This window comes from Empidonax traillii, unplaced genomic scaffold, assembly GCF_003031625.1.
Source record: "Empidonax traillii isolate 1590-97213 ecotype Southwest subspecies unplaced genomic scaffold, ASM303162v1 scaffold385:size1130455, whole genome shotgun sequence".
Lineage (NCBI taxonomy): Eukaryota > Metazoa > Chordata > Aves > Passeriformes > Tyrannidae > Empidonax > Empidonax traillii.
In genome coordinates, this window is record NW_020955578.1 from 366,835 (window position 1) to 386,007 (window position 19,173).

At 41.2% G+C, this 19,173-nt stretch overlaps 1 protein-coding gene across 1 annotated transcript; it reads left to right on the plus strand.

Annotated features, from left to right (window-relative positions):
• Positions 1–12,123: 12,123 nt before the first annotated feature.
• Positions 12,124–17,289, plus strand: YEATS4 (YEATS domain containing 4). Its single transcript, XM_027893292.1, has 7 exons — positions 12,124–12,215; positions 12,306–12,425; positions 13,032–13,098; positions 13,219–13,313; positions 14,778–14,870; positions 14,948–15,035; positions 16,981–17,289. Exons 1-7 carry the CDS (start codon positions 12,165–12,167, stop codon positions 17,148–17,150), a joined length of 684 nt encoding a protein of 227 aa, XP_027749093.1. The 5' UTR covers positions 12,124–12,164; the 3' UTR covers positions 17,151–17,289.
• Positions 17,290–19,173: the final 1,884 nt, after the last annotated feature.

The window sequence follows — 19,173 nt, forward strand, 5'->3', positions numbered from 1 at the left end:
GGTGAGGCTTAGTTTTTCTAACTGTATTTTTTTACCTGATTGTTTAGTTGCATACCCAAACCCTTGTAAATGTTTTCCTAGTTTTATGTGGATAATTGGAGATTTAAATGTTGTATATACTTGTCATCTGTGTTTCTAGTAAAATACATGGCATTCTTTATAGAAATACTTTAATCCTGATTTTTGTTTCTTATCCACTTGCTCTCTTGTGTACAGGTTAAATAGACTTTGCTCCTATTTTTACTTATAGAATTTTATACATAGCCTGTTAAAGTTGTCTTTGGTTCTTGTGTAAACTGAGATACAGCCTTAAATTTCCTAATACAACACTTGTTAAGATACTGTCAGTCATGTAGATTCAAATATAAAACATGCATGTTTACGACTGGTACTCTTCAAAGATCCAAGACACTAAATTGCTTCTGCATTGAAATATAAGCCCTTCAAGATTTTAGGGAAGGAAAGTATGAGTCAGTGACCATATACTTGAAGAAATTTCAATTCTTTCCAAAATAATAATTTTGACATAGGAAAGAAACAACATGGACTCACTGAGTATTTAAATTAATTTGGTAATTGACTGCACAGGTCTGGAATGTAATGATTGCAGCATGCTAATGAATCATGATATTTATGCAGAAATACTGTCTCTTGCAATTATGATGCCTTGCGATTAATATTTCAGACTGGCTTGGGGTGGGTGGGGGTGTTGATGTGGTTTTTTGGTTTTGTAGTTGTTTCCCCTTCCTTCCCTCTACCCCCTGCCCCCCCCATTAAGGTCTGATATCCCATGTATTTTTAGATTCATTTTAGTTTTAGAGGACAATTTTACTGAGGAGCAGTTTGGAGCATAGTTCATCAGTTTGATGTTCTTGGGGGATTTGTATTCCCCCATGTTGGACAAAGAACAATGAAGCTCCTCATTCTATTTGTATATGATATGCTTGTTAGTTCCTGAACCCTTTCTGTAGCCCCAGTGATTGCCATGGGTTCTAGGTTCCAGTATGACCTATCCCTGTGCTTAAATCTTTTAAAACTTCTTTGGAAATACACTAGTTTTACTGAAGTCTGTTGAAAATAGTGAACAGTATACCTTTGATCCCAATGGAATGGAGCATTTAAATTGTAAAAATTCCCATCTATTTATACCGTGTAATGTGATTTTTACATGATTTCAGTATACACTTTTGAGTATATTCAGCTAATAGACTTCGGCCTCACCCTCTTGTACACAGTATTTTGTAATAGAAAATATTTTAAACTGTGCATATTATTATTACATTATGAAACAGACATTCCCTTGATCTTCAAATGTAAGAAAATGAGGAATGCGTGTGCTTTTATAAATACAAGTGATTGCAAATTCAGTTTCCTTACAACTGCAGTTGTCCTTTTATAAAATAATAAAGAAAGGGGAAAAAAAAAAGCCAAATGTTTTAAAGGTGAAATACATTCCTATTTGGTAAACCTTAACAGTTTTATGACTATTATCAGCACTGCTGACTTTCTAAACAAAAGGCTGTATTGTCTTCCTGTACCTTTCCATTTCCTGGTTCCTGCTTTGCTCAAGGATCTCTGAGTAAACTATTCAAGAAATGGTTTGAAATACAGGAGTGGGGTTGTCTTAAGTTGGAATGTGGAATTGCAATGCAAAGTGTAAGGAAATGGATGCCTGTCAGAATGCCTGACTCCAAAGGATTTTATATATATAATAAACAGTTTCCTGATGCCGGCAGGCCAAGGAGTCTGTTGAACACTGGAGTTTTTGGAGACCTATATTTCTCCACAAGGTAAGATGGTAGCCTAGCAAATGTGGATTTTAATACATTTTCAGCAGAGGTACTTAATTAATCTGTAAGTTTAGGGATCATTTCATCTTTTTTAGATGTTATACTTGAAATATTGCACAACTTTCAGCTTTCATGGGTTTCTTTTTTTTCAGCCTTTAGGAGACTGTTAAGCAATTTGCTGTCCAACTTTTGTGTTGGTCTTAAACTGCAATAGTAGCTTACCTTGTATTGAAGAAATAAAGACCATTTTTATATTAAAAAAATACTTTTGTCTGTCTTCATTTCAGCTTGTCTAATGTCTTTGCCCTTCTCATTATTGTCAGTCTTTTCAAATTTTCAGACATTAAAACTTGGAGCATGGGCATTCTAACAAAGTTATAGCTAGATTATTTGCTGCAATTATTTCTGAATCTAGAAATAGTTTTATTCATTATTCTTGTCCTTATCTGGTCTTCAAAGACTCTTTGCAGAGTTTACAATCAGTGGGAAGAGCAGACTTTTTTTTTTTTTTTTAAGCCGGCCTTATTTTTCTGTAAAATACAGTGACCCACATGCAATGCATTAACTAAAGGGGAAAAAAATGAGCATGATATGTAAAGCAATTTCAGTCACTTAAAATTACATTTTCAGAATCAAATTTCAGTATAGTAATGTTTGGAGCTGTGGTAAAACTTTTTAAAATAAGAACTTTTTATTTGAACCTGGTTTCTTGAGTTGACAAAATCTGGCAAATGTTAATCATTGCAAGGCATGTGCTTATTGAACACAGCAGTTGTAAAACACCTGTATGGCAGGTTGAGCTTGTCAGCTCATCTCATGCAAGCAGTTGGTTTGATACCAACGACAGTATCTATCCTCTGATGATTTAAAACTACTTTTGGTGCTGGGATTTCATGGGCAATTGTTTTTGCTGCTAAAGCAGAGCTTTGTGTTATGTAAAACACACATCTGTATGTTACAGACAAAAAGCCACTAGCACTGCCATACTGTGCCATCCTAGTGGCGAACTTTTCATGATTCATTATACTTGTCAAAGATAATTTACTGTGGCATAAAATGAGCCATATCCATTATACCACCTTAGATTAATAGTACCATTTTGCAGTGCTATCGACTCCAACTTTGATCTAGCATTTGACAGCGGTAAGATTATGTGAGAACACTGGTTTTCATTTGGTGAAAAAAATTACCTTTATAGCTTCAAAAAGAAGTGTGAAGTGTAATCTGATTGCCATGGAAGAGCATAACATTCATGATTGTGTTTAACACTGATGAGCAATTGTGCAGGTCTCTGTTGAAAAGACCCAATGCTCATTAGAAAAAGAACCTGAATTTCTTTTTATAGTATTCCAAGCCTGCAATAATGGAAGTAACATTCGCTGACTCTAAAGGACTCAGTCACAAATGATTTAAAATAGCAAGCAAGAGGATAGCTAAGTCAGCTTGACCACTGAGTTTGCTGCTCTGTGTCTGAATTTCACCATTCTAACCTGAATTTATAGCAACATGAGTGTGTATTGTAGCCTGGCTTCAATGACCAAGTGAAGATTCAGACTGAGATGGAAACAGTGTTGTGCTGTGGTTGATGGCGCCCAGGGGACTGCAGGCTCCATCCTGGGTTAAGCACACAGGGGAAAATCATTGCAAACTCTTGATTTTGAAAGTATCTTATTGCAATTTTCCTCCAGGTTAGGGTGTTCAGCAGTTCCAGTTGCTGAATGGGAAAGAAGTGTAAAGCATCCTTTCCCCGAAAACATGGGATGTATACTCTAAGATAAACCCAGTGAGGGTTCAGTACATGGATGAATTCATTATGGAGGTGTTCAAGCATAGGTCAGCTAACCAGGATGCAAGACATCAAGGTATGATTTGAAATGGTATTGGAGAATGAGGAAGGTAAGCACTCCAAGTTACGGGTTTTGTTTTCTTACACATGAGTTTCCTGGGGAAAATACTATCCCTTGAGTTTGATGCAAGGAAATAATTTGATAATACCTATTAGGAGAGCTTTCTTGCTTAATTCTGCTTGCAAGAACCTTGCCTCCAACCTTTTTCAGTGTCTTCTTCATAGCTGCTGTGGATTGAAGGGCCTAGAGCCCACGGTGAGCTGGAGGGAGAGCTCGTGCTGGAATCCAGGCTTCAGCAGAAGATTATTGTCCTTGCTTGTTCCTCTCTCCAGTGCTTAGCAATGTGGAAGCTGGTACAGAAGCTTGCTCTCTGCCACCTCAGCTGCACGCTGACTGGCCTTAGCAAAGAGAGCTAACTCTTCCCATCTACCCTACCCTCTGAGGGCTGCAAACAAGATGAAAAATGCCAAATGCTAAAAATGCAAGATTACCCACTCCAGGATTAACCTGTTCCTGAACACAGCTGTACTTGACTGTTTGGCCCTTACTATTGACTGTCCGATTTTTAGGAGGAAAGGGCTGTAGAAGGCATTTGTGAGGTTTAGCAGGGGAGCCTAAAATAGTCACTTCTGTGAGCCTTGTGTTCTTGTGCCAACGGCAGTTGAAGGGAGATTACTGGGCTGTAGGGACTGTTTCTGTGAGGGTAGCTCTGGAGATTTGGTGCACATCTGCTGAGGGTTTTGCAGCCCAGGCATCAGGAGAGCTGAGTCCCCAGGATGTCCTTAAGGGAAGAGGCAGTCTTCCCTTTTGCTGCTGCACCTTTTCCAGGTGAGCCAGCCTCGCTGAAGGCACTACTGAAGTTTCTCCTCTTGCAAAGCTGGCATTTTTCTTCATTTTCTGTCAGTATAGGAATTACTGATCAGGGAGAAGCTTTAATTTTGGAAATTTGTCTCTATGGAAGTGAGAGACATCTTAAGCACTTGCTGGGAAGCAGGCACTGAGTAAGGAGTTGGAAGTGTCCTTTGACCTTTGTTAGTTTGGAATGGGAAGAGATGCTCGGGCTTAGAGTATTAGTGCTGTTCTCTGTCTTGTAATTGTCTCCTAGTTCATCCCTCAAACAGTTTCATAATACTGCAGCTTGTCCAGGGGAGATGGTAAGCTGCAAAAGAGAGGAGCAACAGAAAGTAAATCACATGCCAAAATTTGCAGAGCAAAGTCTGTAAGAAGCTGTGAAAGGCAAGTTTGTCCAGTGCAAGCTGAGTAAAGGAAGACAGAGGTATGTGTGTAGCTTATGATCACAAAGATATGTTTCTTACAGACGTTATTATGTGACATTGGGGTGCATGCACCTGAATGTCTATACCCTGAAATTCTAGACTATAACAAATCATGACACACCAGGCAAGGAAACGCTGGTTTAATCATTTTGGGGCCAGGACATCTGTTTTGCATTGGGAATTGGCCGAGTCCCCTTGGAGGCCTATGACATCACACTTTCAGAAATAATCAACTGAGAATGGAGTTTTGCCAAGTTAATATCTACATTTTTTCCAAAGACAACCACCTGGTTAGCATGGCATATGTATTACAGGAATGTAGTCTGCACAGTCAACACCTCTGACAGTGAGTTTGGCATATCCTAAAGTGCTTGAAGCATGACACTACTTGATTTTCTGAAAGCATCTTGACTAACAACAGAGATTAAATTCTTCACTATGTCTGGAGTAGTTATGAGTTAATGTTCGTTCATGTTCTATGAGTGCAGGTAAGGCCGATGCTGCTCAGGAGACTTTGTTGTGTAATAGATGGACAGATTAACTGGAACTGCAAGAGGAAGAAAATATATCCATCACATGGAATTTTTGTCTGTTTTACCTCTTGGAAGATACAAAAGCAAGTGATTGCTTCTAAGCCTGCTCTCTGTCCAAGTGACTTGTTGGGAGAGCCTTAGAGAGGCAAAAGAAAGAGACCAAAGTGAGAGTGAAGTGGGAATACATTTCCTTTCTTTGCCTGAAAATAAAAGGAGGTGAAAGATGCAGAAGCAGTGTGATGGAATGGCAGCTGCAGAGTGCAGCATGTTTATTTTCAAGGATGCTGCAAGCTGAGAGGTGCTATGCTGCCCTTGGGCTGAGGGAGGGAAAAGAGCAGTGCTTTTAAGAGTTTTTGATTACTATATTTTTGATGATGGCATTTGAGCTGGAAGTGAGTCAGAGCAGTAACATAGTGCAGCATAACATGTAATATGGAAAACAGTGAGATGCTGGTCAGCTCAAACTTTAATGCTGAGACACAAATTATATGGTGTTTAAGGAACTAATCAAAGTTCTCTACCTTTTTTACTCCGCTTTTTTTCTGCTCCTGGAGAGACAGCGTGAAAAGCAGTTGCAGACCAGTAGAAATAGAGTTCTCTTTGCTGCAGATAGAGGATTACTATTCCTTTTAATTACCTGAATCTCTTCTGAACAATTTGCAGAAAATCCTTAGCACTTTGCTTCCCATCAGACTGCTGGAAGTCTTGTAAACCTTGTGCCCTTTGTATAAATGGGAAGTAAAATACATTTCTTTTCATACAAGGCTTCCCAGTTTTACAGAAAGGATTAAGGGTAAACAGAAAATTAGATATTGCTGAACATTTTTCAAAACAATTTGAATCTACTTATCATTGGCACCCATTGAGTAGATTTTTTTTTCTTTTTATCCTGTATATTAATGGTGAAGTTAGGCCTGCAGGTGTTCTGTCACATAAGGAAGGATGTGTTCAAAATGGGGTAGATGTGCAAATGGAGCATAAAAGGCCTCTTTCTGCCATCTAGTGGCATCAAAAAAACCACTCCTCTGCTTAATTTATAATTTATTAATTATTGTATCTGCACTGTCAGCAGAACTGTGATAATCCTCAACTGTCCTAATTTTAAGCAGTCATTTTTTTCCCCCCACTTTTCCACATAATAAACAAGCTGTGTCCCCTTTTCCTTGCCTTGACACCTCATGAAAAAGCTCTTGTTTATTGCTTTATTTTCTGCATATTATTTTGAATGCCTTTTGAGTGTACTGCTCTAAAAATCTTGTGTGTGTTTTCCTGTATAATACACTTGGAGTGAAAGAAATACTTCAATGCTCAGAAACCTTTCTTTGACAGTAAAACACTGGAAAAAGATACTGTCCACACAGGCGGATAAAATGTTGCTTGTGGTGGAACACATCTCTAAAACCCATCAGAAGAAGGGTGGGTTCCCACGTGGAACAGGCAGCATTCACCTCTGAAGGAGCAGCGAGCTCTACAGAGTTACTGCATTTCAGAATGGTTTAACTGATGCTTAAAACTAATTTCTGAGGCTTGCTGGTATCCACTTTCCCTGTTAAGCTGTCTAATTCTTTTTGACAGACAGCTACCCGTGCCACCTTTTACAGTCTTGAGACTGTGCTTCACTTAAAAAATAAATAGCTCTGCCTGGATGTGTTGCAGCTCCACACTGGTGGGAGGGGATGAAAACAGATCATTCATGCCAAACAGGATCCTTATTCATGGGTCAAGTTGTAAGGGACTTGGGCTCCCACCTCAAAATGTTAATTGGAGCCTACACATAATTAAAACTGCAGTTCTCACTTTTCTGGAAGTCATGTAGCCCGGAATCTTTGCAAGACGTAGGTTCACAGCCCCGCCTTTCCTCAAAGACGTGTAGTGTAAGGGTAATGAAAATGGTGAATGGTGTACAATGGCCAACAGAACCCTGCAAAAGAAACTGTTGAAAATAATGTCTAAATTGTGTGGTGGGTTCTTTTTTTAATGTGTGAAGTCCTTGAATCAAAAGGGTCAGAGAAGGCCAATGTTTTATTAGCAGCTATAAAAGGCTGTATTTTGAGCTTCTCTGTGTAAGTATAAGTTCTCCATAATGATTAAAGCTATCTACTGGCTGGCTTCCATCTCAGCAGGAGAAAATTTTCTTGGTGTTTCTTTCGCAGTGGTAACAGTATGATACTTCAGAAAAAGAACTTTTGGGTTTTTTAAGTGGAATCCCTACTGCGCCCTCCTAATTTCAAGTTATCCCCTGCCTGTTCCATTTAGTTAAGTAATTTAACATTTTAAAATTAATTTTATGCCTTTTACTCAAAAGTAATTTAGAAATATAACTTAACCTCTACATTATCATCTCCTTTTTTTTTTTTTTTTTTTTTTTTTTTTTTTTTTTTTTTTTTTTTTTTTTTTTTTTTTTTTTTTTTTTTTTTTTTGTTACAGCAATAGCTAGCTCAGATTTTTAATTGTGAGGAGCTTGAGTGCATTACTGAAGTAGGGAAGGATTCTAAAAATTCAAGTCTTTATTTAGGGAAAAAGTGTCACGCTACCAAAACCACATTATCACCGAATTAAACTGGTAGTCAGTTAAAACAGTCAGGGCTAGTGAGAGAGCTGGTGTTATACCATTCATTGCTGGAGCCAGGTTTGTGCCACCTCCAGCTGCACCTGATCCTTGGAGCAGGTGGCCACTTACCCCACTCAGTTTGTCTTTTCCAGGACTGGAAGAAGTTTGAGAAAAGTCTTACATGACATTTCTGCAAGGTCCAGTCCAAAAAATCCCATCAGTTTTCAGTCTCTCCCATGGCAGATTGTTTTCATTGAACATATTCCTACAAACGCTTTCCTACTACAGTTGCGACCTGCTTACGAGTCTGAAATTCAGTGACTGCTTTGCAGATTGTTCCATTTGAGACTATTTCTTTTATTTCAGTATGTGCAGAGCGTGTGTCCAATGCCACTTCCTCCACTTCTTTTCTTAAATGTGCTTCCATTCTGGGAACAATATTCAACATATCCAATGTGAACATTTGGATAAGTATTCTTTTGGTGAACAAATCTTTGTATAAGGTTTAAAAAAAATGGAATTTATTTCTTTTTCATTCACCTATATCTGTCTTTTCTGTGATTAGCCATGCTTGTAGGTAAAACAGCTTGGGAATGGTGTGGGTGTCTTTTAGTCTTCTATACTTCATTGCAAGGCCCCACAAGAAAGCGAAGCAGCAAGAAAGACTGGAAAATGCTGCCTGGGATATGAAGCTCTGTCCTGTCCTGGGGCAGCCAACTGCATCTTTTAACCTCTTTCATGATTATCTTACAACCTCATAAGGTCTGTCTGGACTGTTTGCTCCTACACTTCCTACAGGAAATCTATCCCACTCCTCCCATGCTCCAGGGGTTGAGGGGTTACAAATCAAAGTCACTGCCTGAATTTCTTCTTGGCTCGATTATATGAATTTGATTTTTGTGCTGATATTGATCTCTATCTAGTTATTTCCCTTCCTATTGTACTTAACCCCTTAAGGCATTCACAACAGCAAGTTAATAATTATTCTCCCTTTATTTAAGCAAATTTGTTTAAGGAGTCTCTGGCCTTCTTTAGGACACATGGTGTTTACACCCACTTGCCCTGTTTCTTGCATATTCGCTTTTCTGTTAATTTTTACTATAAAAGGAGATAATACACTAAATATTAAGAAGAAATTTTACACTGTGAGGGTGGTGAGACACTGGAACAGATTGCCCAGTGAAGTTCTGGATGTGTCATCCCTGGAAATGTTCGGGATCAGGTTGGATGGAGCTCCGAGCAACATGGTCTAGTGGAAGGTGTCCCTGTCCATTGTCGGGGAGATGGAAGTAGATGGTCTGTAAGGTTCCTCCCAACCCAAACCATTTTATTATATATTCTTTTAACAGAAAGAAGCATGCTGGACCAAATAACTTTTGGGAACACAGCCTGGGGCTCTGTAAATCCAGAGGGGACATGGGGTGGGCATTTCCATTTAACAAGCTTTGTTGAATTGAGCAGGTCCATGTGAATGCCAGAGTTTAGAGGTTAGGATGAGCACGGCCACATGCCAGAACCTCTGCTCCTGCCTCGGTGAGCAGCGAAAAGCTCCATGTGAGCATGCCTGGCAGCAGAGGTAAAGTGAGCTGGACTGTTTGGATACATCTGCAGTGGCCAGTAGCACCCTCATGCCACCTGTGAGAGCATCAGAACAGGAGAGGAGCTGCTGCTGCAGAGCACACCCTGCCTGCCACTGCCCACCTGCTGGTCCCTGTCCCAAGAGATGTGTGTGCAGCTGGGCCACCTGCACTCATATGGGTATGAGCCAGAAAAGGGACAAGGTTATCTTTAGCAGAGTATTTTTTTTGGCCATTCCCAGGGTCTGCATTTTCACCCTTAGGGCAGTAACAGTGGTGAGAGGGCCCTAACACTGTGCTCGTTTCCCTAGTTTTCTCTATGAAAGCTCACTTGCACTTCATTTCTGTTCAGAAGGTCACCATTGATTAAATATGGTCAGAACTGTAGCACAAATTGAGCCATGTAGTATTTTCCTCTGTCATTTTTGTGGAAATATACGTTGGACTTGATTTGTGCTTCTATATCTAGAGAACAACACACAGAAGCACACTGGAATTTATTTCTGAGAGTAGAAATACTGTGTTGGACTTTTTAAAGTTAAAACATACTGCATGTGTTTTCATATTTGGTTCAATTAAAGAATAAAGGGACCACTCCCTATCATGTGCATTCTCTATACAATCGTCTCATTTTCTGAATCAGAATCGTGGCTCTTACAGACCAACAGCTGCTGGTGGCACAGTGGTGGCAGGACCCTGAGGGCCAAGCACAAGTGCAGTTCCCCCTCCCCCGGTGAGCTCAGTTTCTACTGGTGGTGCTGTGATGGGCTGCCCTCTCATATTCCAGTTGCAAGTAGATTAGCAAAGGTTGGTTACATCTCTGTCTTTAAAAATCAAAGCAGAACAATATTTAAGCCCACCCTTTCCAAAGGAAAATCTGTAGGGCAGTCATGCACACGTGGGAGGAAAAGGTTTCTTTAGAGCCAGAACTGCATCATTCCCCTTCATGATCATCTTGTTACTGATGAATAAAGAGTTTTCCATAGAAGCCATTTATTAATTAGAAGTTAGATTAACCTCAGAAAATTTTTCTCTTAAGACAGTGAGAGCTCGACCACTTGCAGAAGCTGCCAGTCTTGCCAAATTGCTTCGTTTTAACAAGAAGAGCTGTAACACTTCAGGGCTGATCAGCACTGTCCACATGAGATCTAGTTCATGCAAGGAACAGGGTAGGGAATTTTTTCTTCCTGGGAGTGGGTTCTTGTCTTCTTGTCTGCCAGGAGCCCCAGCACAGGCTCTGGAGGGCCACAGGAGGGGGATGCTCTGGAGGGTGTTTTGCAGGCACAGTCTGGCTGCAGCTTCCCAGAGGAGTCCCTTGAGTTCTCAGGTCCACCATAGGGATAGACAGAGCTGGGCTGACTGGAGGGTGCAGCTGGGGCTTCCATAGGCATTTCCCTCCCACTGTAGCTGTCTTGCCAGCACATACTATACCTTCACCGGGACTTCTTTTTTTCGGGATGTCTCATTTACCAGGCACTGTGTGGGTCCCTGGGAATGATGTGCAATAAAATAGTGAGCACCAAGACATAGCAGCAAAGGGTGTGTTTGAGGATAGTTAAAGTAAAAATGTGAAAAGAAGGAAAAAAGTTTATCTAATTCCCTTCTTCATTCTTTAACTACTACTGAGCTCAGACAGAACAGCATGTGACCTGCGCACAGAGGACTGTGAGTGATGGAAGTGGCACGAGTGTGTGGTATCTTCTGCATTTGTAGGACATGGGCAGCCAAGAGATGGAACACTTGGGGGTGTTGGTGGATGAGAACTTCAGCATGGCACAACAGTGTGCACTTGCAGCCCAGAAAGCCATGTCCTGGGCTGCATCAAAAGCAAGGTGGCCAGCAGGTCCAGGGAGGTGATTCTGCCCCTCTACTCCCCTCCCATGAGATTCCCCCAGGAGTGCTGCATCCATCTCTGGGGTCCCCAGTGTAAGGAGGACGTGAACCTGTTGGAGCAAGGAAGGCCATGAAGGTCAGAGGGATGGAGCACCTCTCCTATAAAGACAGGCTGAGGGTTGGGGTTGTTCAGCCTGGAGAAGGCTCCAGGGATCCCTTAGAGCAGCTGTCTAGTACCTAAAGGGGCCTCCAAGAAAGCTGGAGAGGGACATTTTTGCAAGGGCATGTAGTGACAGGACAAGGGGTAATGGCTTTCAACTGAGAGTAGATTTAAATTAGATATAAGAAGGAAATTATTCTCTATAGGGCCAGTGAGGCACTGGGACGGGTTGCCCAGAGAAGCTCTGGATGCCCCATCACTAGAAGTGTTCAAGGCCAGGCTGGCTGGGGCCTCCTGGCCTGGTGGGTGTCCCTGCCCACGGCGGGTGGGGGGGTTGGAGGTGGATGGGCTTTGCGGTCCCTTCCGTGACGTCCCCGTTGCCCCAGCCGGGCCGCGGCTGCCGCGCTCCGGCCCTGTCCGCCCCGTCCCGCCCCGCTCCGCCGGGCCCCGTGGGCGCAGGCCCGCAGCCCCGCCCCGGAAGCCGCGGGGCATGGCGGTCGCGGGGCGGCGGCGGCAGCGGGAGCGGCGGCGAGGCCGGGGCCGGGCGGGGCGGGCGCGGCGCGGGCGAGCGGCGGCGGGCGGCGCCCCCCGGCAATATGTTCAAGAGAATGGCAGAGTTCGGGCCTGACTCGGGCGGCAGGGTGAAGGTGCGGCCGGCGGGGCCTCGGCGGGGGTCGGGCCGCGAGGGGCAGCGCCTTTCTGACTGTGCCTGTCTGGTTGTCTCCCTGGTGTTTCAGGGCGTTACCATTGTGAAGCCGATCGTGTACGGGAACGTCGCGCGGTATTTTGGGAAGAAGAGGGAGGAGGACGGCCACACTCACCAGTGGACGGTGTACGTGAAGCCGTACCGGAACGAGGTACGGCCGCGCTGCTCAGGGGAGGGGGGTCGGGCGCTGGAACAGCTGCCCGCGGAAAGTGGGGAATCGCCATCCCCGGGAGTCTTCAAAACGCGTGTGGATGTGGCACCCAGGGACGTGGTCTAGCGGTGGCCCTGGCAGCGCTGGGTTAAGGGTTGGACCCCGCGGTGTTAGAGGTGTTTCCCAGCCCAAGCCATGCCCTGCGCTGTGGGGAACGCCAGGCGAGCAGCACTGGAACGGGCCGGGGTCTGGAAAGTTGGGATTTGAGAAAAGGGCAGAGAGGCCTTGTGGCATAAGCAGAGGAAACGAATAGCTTGGTGGCTTTCCAAAAGGGAAAAAGATGGGGAAAACATTTCTTTTTACGTTTCTGGAGTAATCTTTATAGCTTAGGGGGAAGAGTGGAGAGCATTCAGGGGGACAAAATACCGACAGACCTGTGTGCCGGTACTAATTTTTGGATTCACTATTTTGCTTTCCATCTGTGTTTAAAGTCAGAAGAAATACTGTGCTTGTGTCAGAAGGAGCAGTAGGCATGTAGGATAGATGACTAAAGAGTAGATTGGTGTGCTGTATGAATAATCAGAAATACCACTGTTTCTGTTTTAGGACATGTCTGCCTATGTAAAAAAAATTCAGTTCAAGTTGCATGAAAGCTACGGTAATCCTTTAAGAGGTAGGTTTTGCTTTTGGGCATTTGTTCCTAGAACTGGGCTTTTGTTGCAGTTTTTTATTCCTTTCTGTGTTCCACTGAGGCTTTGTCATTGGGTTAACTCTTTTGTGTTTCCTACTGCAGTTGTTACCAAACCACCATATGAAATCACCGAAACGGGCTGGGGTGAATTTGAAATAATCATTAAGATATTTTTCATTGATCCAAATGAAAGACCTGTAAGTACATTGAACTTTTAACAACACTTAATTAATTATGGTGGCCTAAAGCTGTGCTCTAGGACATTGTTGGTCAAAATAAGTCCCATTGGCCATGGAACTAATAAAGCCTGTTCTTGTAGAAAGTGAATTTAATGATTGGCCACGTTTTCCTGTTTCTGTGCTTTGCTGCTGCCATTCATGACTGCTTTTCCTACACTTGGCTTCTCTGACATTTACTAATATGTGACTGCATGTTGCACCTTACTTGGTTGAGCACACGCTGGTGATTTCTATTCCATGTAGCTTCCTAGTTCTAGGATATTTGAATATTTAAACTTTTTTTTTTTTTTGTCTGTCAGATCAAAATCAGTCAAAAAGCAGTAAAGGTACTATGCTAGCATTAGTCTCTGCCCCAAGAAAACCAGGTTAAGACATTCCTGTAGTTGCATAAAGCACTGGAATTAATTTTTCTTTCCTCCCTGCGTTTTAGACGTATCTTGTAGGTTTGTTTATATGGGTGTAGGTAGGAAACTCGATTACTCTATTTTAGGGGAAGAGGATGTTTATTTCTGAAGGACTGAGTTACTTCTGTAGCATGCTTTACAGCAGTCTTTTGCTTTATTCACTTTTTGCTAAATGGGAGGGAAATTGAATTTTAGATTTTTCTTGAATATGCGACGATTGATAGAAAGGGCTTCTTGTGCTGTTGTACTCAGTAGCATCGTGACTTGTCATCCTAGTTCTGTTCACAGCTTGACCAAGCTGTCTTAAAGTTGGTTGGGTGTTTTTTTTCTTTGCTGCTGTTCTTGGAAGGCTGTTTCAGAGCCTGTCGTGTTCTCCCTTTCCAGGAAGTACCGAGTGGAGTAAGGTATTGCTCTGTTCCATGACCACTCATGGGGCCTGTTTGTGGAAGGGGAGAACTGTGGGCTGTGTGTCCTTTACCCAGGCCATGGTCCAAGTGGTTAGTGGTTCCTCAGGGCTGGACAGAGGGCTTCCATTCCTCTCCCCACCCTTCCATGTGCAGTGCAGTAATGGAAGAGTAACTCCATAAGGAGAGATTTCAGGGAAAAGCTATTCACAAGCCCCCCTGGTGTTCCTCTTTCATGAGAAGGGATGATAAGGTCACAGAAAACACTTTCTAACTGATGAATTGGGAAAGTTTGCTTGAATTAAATCACCAATTTGGAAATGTTTGAGAGAAGGTGGTAGTAGTAGTAGTTTTTATATATACAACAGTGCTAAGCCACTTGCCCAGACACTCTTAAAGTATCAATAAACCTTTGGCTAGTTGGCATGTTTTAACAATTAATATCGAATAGAAGTAATTCCACTGAAGCTATATGACATTTATTTTTGCATTCCTAAAAGATTTTTAAATCCTATACAATTGTTTTGTAGGAACAAGTGCTACTTGTTGGTATCTATAACAAGACTTCTATTTCCCTACAATTGTCAAGCTAATAAAATTCTGTCTTTGCATAGGTAACCTTATATCACTTGCTGAAGCTTTTTCAGTCGGATACAAATGCCATCCTGGGGAAGAAAACTGTAGTTTCTGAATTCTATGATGAAATGGTATGAATGTTTTTAATGTAATCCTCACTTTATTTTGAAGAGTATTAGTGATACTATGTATTTTTCTCCTTCATTAGATATTTCAAGATCCTACTGCAATGATGCAGCAGCTGTTAACAACATCTCGTCAACTAACACTAGGTGCTTATAAGCATGAAACTGAGTGTAAGTTGAAAATTAAAATATTTTAATTTTAGAAATAAACAGTAGTTGGTTTTGCTTTTATTGCTTTTCTTTTCCTGGGCTGTAACAATACAATGGATTTGGATACTGATTAAAAAGTGCTATTTTTACATTAAATTTAACTTCAACTTTTGCAAAGATATTAATACTTATTTGAAAACTTTCAAGATTTTCTGATCTGTATGCCTGAAGAAAAAAAATTAGGAATTACTCAATATGAAGAGTGACTGCGTGATCTACACCTAGTTTAACATCTTTGAAATGAGTCAAAACCAAATAAATGAAGGCCACCCCGTGATATAGTTCTGTTCAGCACTAAAATAAGAACAGTTAGTGGTGATGTTTAAGTCAAAGCAGCAGCCCTTTGGGAATAAAGAGTAGTATCTGAAAGCTGTTCCTGTTGTTTTCCCTTCTAATTCTTGAACTGTAGGTAGTTTCATAACATACTTATTCAGTACAGCATAATGTTTTTTGTGTCCTTTTTATCTAATTTGTCTCCATGTATAAACAAAAATATTAAGGGAATTAAAGAAATTAAATAAAGATCCTTTGGTTCATAAATTTTAATGCATTTAGTGATAATTTCTGTTCTGATCTTCTGGATTTCATCTCTTCTACTCTCAGAAAACAAATGTAATATTTATTGAGCCCAAATCCTGCCTTGTTAATTACAAACTCTAATGCCATCGTAGTCCAGCTCACCTGGCCTTACGTTCACCTGACAACAAACGTCAAGTATTTTTTGGACAGCAAATGCCTAGACCTAAAGAGTAGAGAGTGATTATGAGTTTGAAGCTCTCAAAGTTCAGCTTGTGATTTGCCTTATGTCTGCTTGGCTGTGTGGATGTGCGAGCTCCGTGTATTTTCTACCTCTGTTTAGCCAGTCTTGAGGTGGATTTTTGTTATATTGCATGTAGTTGTGGTTTTCATTTAGAAAATGTGTAATAACATGATTCATAAAAAAGTCCACATTTAAACATTTCTCACTTCAAATTTTTGGGTGTTTCTCCAGAGAGTAGATAGAAACTTTTAGTATGTTTTTTGTATATATATTTCCTTAAAATGTGCCACGAAAGCAGATAAAATTTGCCACTGCCCACGACTGTGTAATGTATGGGATATGAAAGGATCTCTGTGGCCTTCTAGATTTGTTGGCTGTACCATCTCTGTCCAAAAACTTGTACATGAAAAAATAATAAAAAAAACCCGATACTTGATGTCAGGGATTTGTAAAAGCAAAGGCAGCATCACAACTGTTTAGATATGTAGAATTAAACTCCGGTGAGACAAAAAGTAGAAGGTGATTACAGTACATGGAAAAGGAACCACAGAATGGTGGAGACTTGAAGGGACTTTTAGTGCCATCGTGCCCACTCCCTGCTCAAGTAGGGCCACCTACAGCTGATTCCCCAGGATTGTGTCCAGACAGCTTCTAAATGTCTCCAAGGACGGAGATTCCACAACCTCTCTGGGCAACCTATGCCAGCACTTGGTCACTTTCACAGTAAAAGTTTCCTAAAGTGCTCAGAGGAACCTCTCACGTTTCTGTTTGTGCCTATGGCCTCAAGTGCTGTCACTAGGCACCACATATTCATAGTTCTCTCTAATTTCCCATTTGCTGTCACCATGTCAGGTTTTATTTAATCTTAGAGAAAACCTCTAGAAAATGATCTTGTGAATTGTGTAACTCCATCCACAAAACTGATGGGCTGAGGGCTGAATGAGGCCACAAAACAAACTTCCTGAGTCTTTTTAAATCCAGGTTTGGTTTTGGATACCATTTTGGTTACAATCATTGAAACTCTAAGGCTAACGGCACTAGTTTTTTTTTCAGGACACACACTATCAAAATTAACTGTTTCACTTAAAATAGTTACAACTTTTTGTGGTATTTATAATATTTATTTTTCTTTATCACCCACCACAGTTGCAGATCTTGAATTGAAAACCAGGGAAAAGCTGGAAGCTGCCAAAAAGAAGACTAGTTTTGAAATTGCTGAGCTTAAAGAAAGACTAAAAGCAAGTCGTGAAACCATCAACTGTTTAAAGAGTGAAATCAGAAAACTTGAAGAAGATGATCAGTCTAAAGATATGTGACAAGTGTGGACTTGATAAAGAGCCTATGCTGAAAATGAGAGGACTTCAGTCATGGAACTGTATAAGTTCAATTCTGTAACCGAAACTATGAGAATTTCACTGGCAAGTGATTGAAGTTTGTGGCAATCAACTTCATAAATGGAAGAAAAAAGAAAGAATGTATCCTTGTTTTATAGTTAAAATCTGTGGGTACTTAACAACTTATTTCAAGTAGAGGGGGTCTCAGACCAGACTACTTTTTTTTTTTTTCTTTTTAAACTACATTTGAGTCGTATATGAAAACTTTGTATTAAGTCTTGTATTAGTTCAATGTTATTTTACAAAATGCTGGTGTTTACTTTTTTTACTTGTTTTTTTTTTCTACTGATTGTTTAGAGATGCATCTTTAGAGCTAAAAATAAAATATGCAATTTTTTATTTTAATACTTTTTGTCTCCATCCACCTGTGGAAGTGTAAGGAACAACTGTAAATAGCATACCCTGATTTAAGGCAGAGGTTGAAATACAGTGCTACACAAGTTGTTTAAGTCTGGTTACAGTGATATTGCCATGTCTGTTACCAGCACAGTTAAAACACTTTCTGAAAACAGGATTCTAAATAACTTCTATATCTACAGGTAAGAGTTTCTAGCCTCAAGGCTGCTTTAACATATATAAGTGCATCAGTTCTGCAAGCTGTGCACAGAAGCAGATTTGTAGGAGTTTGTTTAATACTTGTACTGTACTTCAGTCACTTCAGCAAACATTGTTTCTGCCATTCCTTCCTTCTTCCACTCTTCCCATGTTCCAGCATGGGTCCCTCCTACAGAGGACAGTCCTTCATGAACTTCTGCGACATCAGTCCTTCCTATGGGTTCCAGCATGGGTCCCCTGCAGGGTCACAAGTCCTGCCAGCAAACCTGGTCCTGCGTGGGCTCCTCTCTCCCCAGGGCTACAGGTCCTGACAGGACCCTGTTCCACTGTGGGCTTCCCACAGGGTCACAGCCTCCTTTGGGCATCCACCTGCTATGGTGTGGGGTTCTACACGGGCTGCAGGTGAATCTCTGCTCCACCATGGACCTTCATGGGCTGCAGGGGGGCAACTTCTCACCATGGTGTTCACCATGGGCTGCAGGGGAATCTTGGCACCTCCTCCCCCTCCTTCTTCACTGACCTCAGTGTCTTAACAGGTGTTCCTCTCAAATATTCTCACTCCTCTCTCTACTCTGATCTTAGCAATGCTTTGAGAACAAAGCATTCATTTCTTCATATTTGAAACAAGTGATGATTGGCTTTTACTATGGCTTGGTGAAGATTTAGAACTCAAAGAGTTTCATCACTCCCTATGTGGACTTCAGCTTTTCATTAAGAACAGCAACAAACTTGGCATATTTGGTTTATGGTATGTGTAGACATAGATGAGGAACAGCTTGTAACACCAGTGTCCATGCAGATCCTTCCTAGCACTGCACACTCTCCACATTTTTCTGGCTCGCTAAGTGCTTTGGTTTATTGATTCAACAGCCAGTTTCCTTTTAAGCAGCAGCTGAAGAAGTGAGAATTTCACTTCAGCAGAATGCCATTTTCAGAGCTGTGCATTGAAAATAAGACTTGGCATGGGTCACAGTGTATTGTGCATGCTGAAACAAAAATGCACAATATGGAAAGCACAATTTTGGTGATACTAGGTTGTATGCGATATTATATTAATCAGTTAAATTACTACCGATGAGGACTAACTCAGATGGAATATTAAACAAGTTCTGCAAGAGCTGTAACTAACATGAACAGGTCTGCTGAAACAGACTTGAACAGACCAAAAAAGAATAGAGATGAACCTTTTGAATCCAACTTCTTTGTAGGAGCCTAAAGTATTCTTTTTGTTTACATCTTTAAAAGCATCCAATAGACAGCCTCCTATCCAACTTAACAGAAGCAACAATCCTGGCTCCATTGTTAGTAGCTTGCTTCACCAGTGATGTAGTTTTTGTTTGTGGTTAGAGGTCTTCTTTTCCTCTGTTTTTCTTTCAACTTTTTGTGTTTC